This window comes from Podarcis liolepis (assembly GCF_965112155.1).
Source record: "Podarcis liolepis genome assembly, chromosome: 8".
NCBI classification, from domain to species: domain Eukaryota; kingdom Metazoa; phylum Chordata; class Lepidosauria; order Squamata; family Lacertidae; genus Podarcis; species Podarcis liolepis.
In genome coordinates this window covers 24,473,465-24,482,553 of record NC_139560.1, presented here as the reverse complement: position 1 = coordinate 24,482,553, position 9,089 = coordinate 24,473,465, and the positions used below count along the sequence as shown (strand labels likewise).

The 9,089-nt window shown below is 43.4% G+C and overlaps 1 protein-coding gene across 3 annotated transcripts in view; it reads right to left on the bottom strand.

Moving 5' to 3' along the window:
* Positions 1–2,867: 2,867 nt before the first annotated feature.
* NIPAL2 (NIPA like domain containing 2) overlaps positions 2,868–9,089 on the bottom strand; it is a 40,481-nt gene continuing 34,259 nt past the window's right edge. For 2 of the 3 annotated variants that reach the window (XM_083517381.1, XM_083517379.1), the window contains 3 exons: positions 6,574–6,637; positions 3,580–3,674; positions 2,868–3,225 (listed from right to left, as the gene is read on the bottom strand). In XM_083517381.1, the coding sequence (XP_083373507.1) occupies positions 3,131–3,225; positions 3,580–3,674; positions 6,574–6,637 (254 nt within the window). In that variant the 3' untranslated portion in view covers positions 2,868–3,130. The remainder of the gene's footprint in view (positions 3,226–3,579; positions 3,675–6,573; positions 6,638–9,089) is intronic. The other variant, XM_083517380.1, reaches the window with a different exon arrangement.

The following is a 9,089-nucleotide window of genomic DNA, read 5'->3' as shown; positions in this document are numbered from 1 at the left end:
CCTGATGTCACACCCACAATGTCGGTCCACCCCATCACCTGCCTAAGCTGGTGCCTCTGGTCCCTCCCCACCACTTTACTCAGGGGAGATCAGCAGCAACCAAAAAGTGAGGCGAAGGGCAATCAGCACAAGGCATTTTGGCATATTAAAAGGTTGCCACTTTTTCTTCTCTTGTGCCTTTTTATAGTAGCTGTAACCTGCAGCCCGCTAGCAGGTGATAATCCATGTCTCCATGCCATGCAAAGCTGCACCTACTGATTCCTGCAGCTTAAGCTTCTGTGAAAGGCACAGGCACAACTAAGAAACACACACACTTGACAAGCCTGTAGTACTGTGCCAACACAAGGGTGAGCCAGTGCTAGTAAGGTTGCAGTAATTCCTTTGGGGGCTGCAGCAACAGAGTAGAACCAGACGATAGGCTTCAGCCATCACACTAGAAGAGGGAGAATTTTTGACTCACAGCGCTTCACTATAATGACAGGTTATATTCAATATGTAGGAAACAAACAATGACCTCGTTTGACCATGAAATCAGGAGGGTGCTAAAAGGTGCAGGCAGTTTTCCAGCAAGGAAGCCACAGAGAAAGTGACGGAGCAGTTGGCGTGATGCCGAATGCAGTTAGTCGCTACCATTCTGGTGTTCTGTGCGAAGTGGCACATGGCCTTTGCTTCAGCGATGACGTCAAGGCCTAGATCTGAGCTTCCCAAACTTTTCATGTGGGTGACACACTTTTTAGACGTGCATCATTTCACAACACAGTAATTCAGTTTTACTAGCAAACCAGAGGTTAAACCTAACCCTTTTCTAGCCCCGGGATGAGTGTGGGCAGCATTTGTGCGACACACCTACACACTGCAGCCGACACACTAACGTGTCGTGACACACAGTTTGGAAAGCTCTGACCTAGATTCTAAGTGAACATGTTGATTTCAACCTTCAACATCCTTGCATGCACTTGCCAATCCTGCAGTTACAAGTTCTGCTGCTCCTGGAGCAAACCTCATCTGCCCTAGATGAATCTGCTTGTGTCTGCCTTTACAACATTTGTCCACTACAGCAATAGCACGGCAATTGGCAATTGTTCTGATAGCTGATACCCATAGGCACATATTCAGAACGGAAAACTTGGCACTAAGAACAGCACATTTCTTTGAACGGCTCAGCATGCCCAGAAGTATGCTTAAACTCTTGTCTCTTTAATATAGCAAGCTAAAAAAATGATGGTGGATGAGAAACACTACTGCCATATGAACAACGCTGGCAGGCAGTAAATGCATCACAATCATTCTGAATTTTAGTTAGCATCTGAAGCACAGATGAGCTGTATTCTATGTGAAAAATATATCAAGCATCTTAAACGGAATTGCCAGGTTTCCATCCCATTATCTTCCTTGTATATAGTATTGTCTTGGGCTGCCTATGGGGGAAATCCTGGAAAGTTAGCAATTCCATTTATGGCAACTAAGGTAAATCTCCACAACCAGCACCTAGTGGTAATGTGTGTGTGATGGTCCCACCCTGTTCGTACGCCATCAAAATTGATGCTGTTGGCCCTAATAATGCAGGGGTGGCTTGTTGTGACATACTGCAGATGCTTCCACTTATCTCCCCGACCTCATGTGCCGGTCAGTAGGAAATCCTTAGGCAAAGCTGCCCATCACAGAGGAAACATCTCCAGCCAATGAGTTTGGAAAAGGTTACTAATGATAGGGGTTTTAAAAAAATAAAAATCCTATTGCTTTCGACACATGGCTTTGAATCCAAACTTGGACACGTAGAAACTGTGATTGGAAGGGAAATAGTGCAGTTCTGCAAATGCTTAAGGGTTTGCGGAGTACTATAATTGGTAGGTCCTACAGCAGTTCTCAAGAGCCTTCGTGTCTTCTTGCATAAGCAGAACAACAATTTTGGATTTACGTAGCTTGCCTTTTTCCAGATCATCCAAGATGTGAAGCATTGCTTGGGCAATGCGAGTCCTGGATCCAGGAGGAATAATTATTCCAGATGACTTAACACTGAGTGTGAGGATATGCTCTTCGTAGGATGGCTTATGTGTCTTACTTTACAGAGAATACCCCTCTTCTTCAAAGGCTGGGGGTGACCTGTCACCCTCTAGCTGCTGCGTCTGAAGATGGGTTACAAGCCAAGCCTCTGTCTGAAGGCCTGGCTGGTCCAAGTCTGGCTTAAAGATAATCATGAAAAGGGACAACAGGGTCCTCTAAGCCCATCAACAATTAGCAGTATGGACAGCAGCCTGAGCAGGCAGACAAGTCACCTTGTGACAGTCTTCCCCAGTATGGCAAGATGTATTATATTTCTATTTAAATTACAGCAATTATTTCTAAATTTGCATCTAAACATAGAATTAGCATATGCCCTTTTAATGAAAATCTGTGTCCTCTTGTCCTTTCTGTGATGCATTTTTTTGGGGGGGGTGTATGTGTGATGTGTCAGTGGCCACCATAAAAAGGTAAAGGGGCCCCTGACCATTAGGTCCAGTCGTGGCCGACTCTGGGGTTGCGGTGCTCATCTCGCTTTATTGGCTGAGAGAGCCGGCGTTTGTCCACAGACAGCTTCCGGGTCATGTGGCCAGCATGACTAAGCCGCTTCTGACGAACCAGAGCAGCGCACGAAAACGCCGTTTACCTTCCCGCCAGAGGGGCACCTATTTATCTACTTGCACTTTGACGTGCTTTCGAACTGGTAGGTTGGCAGGAACAGGGTCAGGCGCAATTCTGATTTGCTGCCCTCATGTTGTTCCACTCAAATGGAAATCAAGGAGACTGTTTGCACAATTGTGTGTTTATCTCATCCCCACCCGCCCCGAGCCACTTTGGCTACAGGAAAGCAAGGAAGAATCACAGCAGAAGGAAAACACCCTGGGTCCATTTAATGACTGCTTGCTTGCTTGCAGCTTCTTCTTCTTTTTCAGGCACAATAGCTGGCTTAAATCGCAATGCATTTGTGATAGCCAGGGGATCCTCAAAGAGGATTAAATAACCATAAGAACTGTCAGGATAAAATAACTTGACACGTAATGAACAAGTGTGATAAAAGGGTGGTGTTGAATACGGAGCCAATAAATGGAAAGCTTCTCTTGTTAACTGGAATTTAAAACGCTCTATTCTCTTAGCTTTGAGTCTTTACAGAGTCACCTTCATTACATAAAGAGCCGTAGGATAAGCTGGTTGAATCTGGCTGTATTTTACTCCTCATCTCCTTTCCTGTGGGATTAAAAGAAGAAGTTAAAAAAAAAAAAGGGACCCGGAGCAACAATGATAAATCAAATCTAACAAGTTTAATTATGTTCCTCTTAAAAGGCTTCTCACTGCAGGCTTCATTTTGTTTTGCTATGATAGGCTGTGGCAATGGGATGGAAGTCATTCGGAGGTTTTTAAAAAAGAAAAACCTACTGGAAATGGGATGAGAAATTAAGGGGAAGCAATTTTTATTAAACATGATTGGAAGAGCTATCTGATGTGGGTTTGTTTTTTCCCCCTTTGACCATTCTGCTCATGGATGCTTTTCAGCTGTGTGGATAGGGATGACAGGCAAAATATTTCCAGGATACAACTTACCAGGAATGTGTCCATAGTCGATATAAAAACTTTTCAAACATTCCTTGCCTTTTTTCCGTGTGAGTATAAACACCCCAACAAACGACAGAAAACACCTGCGGAAGCATTGTCAAAGTCATGAAGTCAGGCGACACCATGGTTTGCATACCAAAAGAGAGTGCCCAAGGTGACCACAGTATAATTATGGGCCCTGCTGGCAAGGAAAGCCAAATTGCTTCAGTAAGGTCTGGAGATTTAGGCCACATGGAAGGAGCCTGTGACACAACTCTTCCCACGAGGCTGAGAAGAGTGTCCAAATGGTGGGGAGGGAGGGAGGGAATAAGCTTGCTGATTAATGAAATCTACAGACCCGCTATTCTCTTCCATTTTAGCCTCATAACCTTCTAAAACCAGAAACTAGGGGGTCTGTCATAAAAGGTAAGGGTGCCAGGCCTGCTCTGGTAACTAAAGTCCAAGCATTTATTGTATTACTCCAGCAGTGAACACAGGAACAGCTTGCGAGATCTGGTCCAGCACCCTGTTCTCAGGGAGGCCAAACAGTTGCCTGTGGGATCTGCCCTCAAGCAGGATCTGAACTTGTTTGAACCTCTTTTAAACGCACCCAAATGGTATGTGAAGCAGCTGGCCTATAGTAAGCCTGCAACATACGCCAGGGTTGCATTCCAGGGATTGTGCCTAAAGCCAAAATTGTGCCCAGCACTCACTTTTATGGTGAAATGCCATTGATACAGCCACTGTCTGGTGCTGTGATAGTTTCACATCTGGAGATCTTGAGTGTGGTGCTTGATGTTGAAAGCACAGCTTTCAGGCTGTGTTATCCCACGCCACTGATGCATGTGTATGTGAGAAGTGAGGGGATATGTGGGAGAATAAATAGCACATGTCCTGTCTAAGGATGGACAAATCAGTCAATTTTGGTTTCTCTTACACACACACACACACACACACACACACACACACTCCTCATGGAAATTCATCAGCATTTTAGTTTGAATTTCTCTTAATAAACACATTTTTGTATGCAACTTTCTTCAATACAATGCATTTCTGTATGCCATTCTCACTAATGCATGCCTTTTTAGGCAGAGTTTCCCCAGTACATACACAGTTGTATACTTTACTTGGCTGGAAAACTGTGTTGTAAAATTCAGAGACGTGTGAATTTTGGAGGATAGCTGTGTTTCAGTTCACTTTTTGTGTTGGAAAAATTAATAAGCTTGCTTTCAAATGTGAATTTCTCCTCCATCTCTAGTCCTGTCTGTGGACATGTGTGAAGCAATGCAGTCTGAGGAATTCTACTAGCTCAGCCATAATTCTGTGAGATTTCTTAACGGAACGTATCAGCAAGTGGAAGCTTAGTTTCCATTCACTGAGATGAAAATCTCACACAGCACTTTAAAGGTAGTCTTACACGGTATCTTGTTCCCTTGGGGAAGTTGCTTCCACCTGGTTTCTCTTCACACCCTGGCTCCAACATCTAGCACAGTTGGCAATCTGGGTCCTCCCTATTGTGCAGAGATTTTCCATGGCAACAGCATTTAGTATATCTCTTCCTCCTCCTCCCGGTGTGTCTCAGAGTGTGCTACATTCACCATTTGATTACCACATTTGGACTTTGAGACTGCATCTCTTCAACTGACTTTATTTCTGTCCTAGTGCTTTAAAGTGAGTAAACATGTATTCTTAGGGAAGGGCCATAATTCAATGATAAAACCACGTGGTTTACACACCGAATGCCTCAGGTTCACGGCCCTGCATCTCCCAAAAGCCCTGGAGAGCCAGTGCTATTCAATGCAATATTGAATTCAATTGTCCAAAACTCTGACTCAACATAAAGCTGTTTCCTGTGTTTCTTTAGATTATTTACTTATAAGAGAATTTTCAGACCTTCATCCTATAATCTCAAGGTAGATTACAGTGCAATAAAACAGTAAAACAGCACTACATTTATAAGCTTATAAGCTTATGATCAGGATTTTGTTGCTCTTAATTCTGTGTTTTGCTTTGTATCGTGCCTTGCTCTCTTTCAGATACATAACAAATATTTCTTGTCCCCATCACTACCCAGCATTGGTGTGCAAACCCTCCACAAATTAAATACACAGAAACTTGCCTTACACCAGGTCAGACCATTTTGTCCCTCTGGCTCCCTATCACCTGGCAGAGCTTTCCAGGGTCTTAAGCAATGACTTCCCACATCACTAGCAACCCAATCTCTTTACTTGGAGATGCAAGGAACTGAACAAGACCTTCCGTATGCTAGAACATAATGCTTCACCGCTAAGCTTAAGGCCCAGTCCTGAATTGGGATGATCAATGCAGTGAGAGTAAAATGTTGATCTACCACTTTTCAAGTTGGTTCTTGAAGGGTTTTTTTTTTTTAAAAAAAGATTTTAAGGTGTAAGCTTTTCAAGTTCCTGAAGGAGTGTTTTACTGTGAAACGTGTGGAGCTACAATAAGTGAGAAGTGCACCCATGAGAATTGTTCTCTGTTTTGTTGTGTTCATCAGGAGGATTCAAGTGACAAGCTGTAGATGGTAGATACCACAAGTGAATTGTAGCCATCCAGGAATGGCCTATTTAAGGTTGAGATAATCTGTAGTCTAGCTCATAAATATTGGTTGATCCATGGTCAATGGCCAGAGTTGATGGGATCTGTACTCCTGCAACACTCAGAAGGTCACACATTCCCCACCCCTGATAAACATAATGAAAAGTTCACCCCCACTGGCACAAGCCCCATAACTGTTTAGCCTATTTTGTCAGGTTGCAACACGACCAGTTCCATTTCCTTCCATTCGTGGAATGGGAGCCACAGTCAGGGCGACTCCTTCCTATGTTGCCTTCCTTAGTTGTAGGCAGAAAGGCAGAGCCAGCCTGCCCTCATGCTCCCATGGTTCGACTTGGCCATGTATCTTTGCCTTTCTCAATAGTGTTACATTTGCTTAAATGCCTTACAACCAACGTGAGTAAAGTATTCAAGGAATATGCTTACCCAAAGAGAAACATGAAGCCACTCAGCAAACCAGTACCTCGGAATTCCTGATAAAATATGGCCCCTGGATTGAGACAAACAAAAACAGCAACTCTTGAATAGTGGTTATACTTGACAGGAACTTCAAGGTATTCTTTTCTATATGGAGAGACCCGTCCAAACTGCTTGCTTCCACCACCGAGGCTGCATCCTGGCCATTCACAGTGGCGGCACTGTGGGGGAGGCCAGGCACATTGACCCAATTGCCAACTGGCACCAATTTTTGGTACATCTGTTTTTGCCTACACAAAGTCCTAAATTTAGCTTTTTGAATCTCTGAAATGGTCCGGTTGCTAGTGTTGTGGGAAATCTCTGCTTAACATCCTGGAAATCTCTGCCAGCCGGCATCCTCAGAATGCGTTTTGGAGCTTTCCATTAGCCTCCACGGGTGGGAAACCCACCAGCAGGTCTTCCGCCTGCCCACACATTTGGTCATGATTTGCTAAATGTGCACCACCAACATACTTGTTGATTCATTCCAAGCCATAGTTTGGCTTAGCATTATGTGCGAACTGAGCTTCTCAGCCCCACTGGTTGAATGGGGATACATCTTGACCTATGATTAAAATTTTAGTTACAACAATTAGCATGATTAAAGCCTGAAATTTTAATTCCTATGCCAAATTTCATGCCGATTGGTCATGTAGTATTAAAGATAATGAGTGCTAAACTTCAGATGACCAGTCCAGCACAATCTTAATGATAAGAGTGCCTGGCCCAGAATAACAGTTGCAGATATGCCAAGAGCAAATGTCTATTTCTGTTCCTTATAGCTTGCTAGGCTATTTTACTAATTGCCCAATAACTGCATGAACCTGGCAGGCTCCCATGGCAGCAGGCTGGGAACTCTTCCTAATGCTAATTGATCTGCAAAGGAGCCCTTGACAGGGCCAACAATTAATAACAATGCTAACTGTTTTACGTTAACAAACCTGGCATATATGGGTGATGGGTAAGTCCCTTCATTTTAGTTTTAAATGGGACTTTGTTTAGGTCAAATTCATTATGAGTAAGGATATTTAGCAGTTGGCCCAGAAGTGCACACCATCAAATTCTCCATTTGGTTACATCATTACAGCTGTTTTGGGTCAATCTTTCCTCTGGATCATACAGCACAGGCCTATTTTAATCCAGCTGCTGAACCAATCCATATTTTTTAAGCTTTGGTGAGCTCCGAATAAGTAATTGACATAAACTAATGGAATTTCTGTATGCAGATCTCCCGAAAACCAATGACAGAGGAGGCCCCTGTGTGTGTGTTAAAGGGGTCATAAAAGTTATAGTAACAATAACTTCTTGGCTCGCTGCAAACACAGCATATTGGTCCCACTCTGCTTGCTTGTTCTTACCACACCATACAATCCCAGGGAACTGGAGTCTCTTTTCAATCATATCCAGTTCAAAAGTTCTCACCCAGGATAAAATGTTAATAGCTTAAAATGGCTTTGGATTCATTCTAATTCCTTCGCTGTAGCCTAGCACGGAAAGCCTGCTGAAACAGAATATACACTCTGACTGCTAAGGAGCACAGCTGGTTGTTATCTTAAGGGCTTGCTTCATTGCTGAAATTACTTTAGCAGGTAAGAGAATGAGAAGCCAATGTGCACATGGGGAAAACATTCATTGTATGTCACTGCAGGCACCTGTAATAAAACCAGTAAAGCAGGATGGATGGGGAATGTCAACCCTGAGAAAACGACATTTTGATGACAGTAGACTTTTGTCCCCTCTAAGTCATAACCAAAATGCATCTCTGAACGCTGGGCATGCTCCAGCCTCAAAGGAGCATTTTTACATCCCATAGATTTCAATGAGAGACTTGAGCACATAATAATAATAATCTTATATTTATCGTATTTTTTGCACCATAACACTCACTTTTTTCCTCCTAGAAAGTAAGGGGAAATGTCTGTGCGTTGTTATGGAGCGAATGCCTGCGGGTGGTGGGAGGGATCTGCTGCAGTCGTGAGCAGAGGATCCATGGTTCCCCTTCCTTCCCTCCTCCGTGGTTACAAAGCATGGATCCACATGGGTCCTCAGGATTTTTGCATTGGGCTACTCCAAACTCACTGTCAGATCACATGTCTGTGGCCACAGCATGAACCACAAAAATCATATATCCACTATTTTGTTTAGAATATTTTTTTTCTTGTTTTCCTCCTCTAAAACCTACGTGTGTGTTATGGTCTGGTGCGTGTTTATAGAGCGAAAAATACGGTATATCCCGCCCTCCCTAGCCGAAGTTGGGCTCAGAGCAGCTAACATCAGTTCTATGACATTAGTATAAAATCAAACAATAATTAAATTACCTCCTAAAAAATCAAATTAAAGTCTAATTAGATGGCTTTCCGCAGGGTTAGGGTTGGGAACAGTAAGTGCTCATCGGCCCAACTGTTTATGCTGATCTTATATGGGCCTGTGAGAGTACTGGGAGACCTCTTTCATATTAGTTCTTATATAAAAAAAAAGGGGGGAGT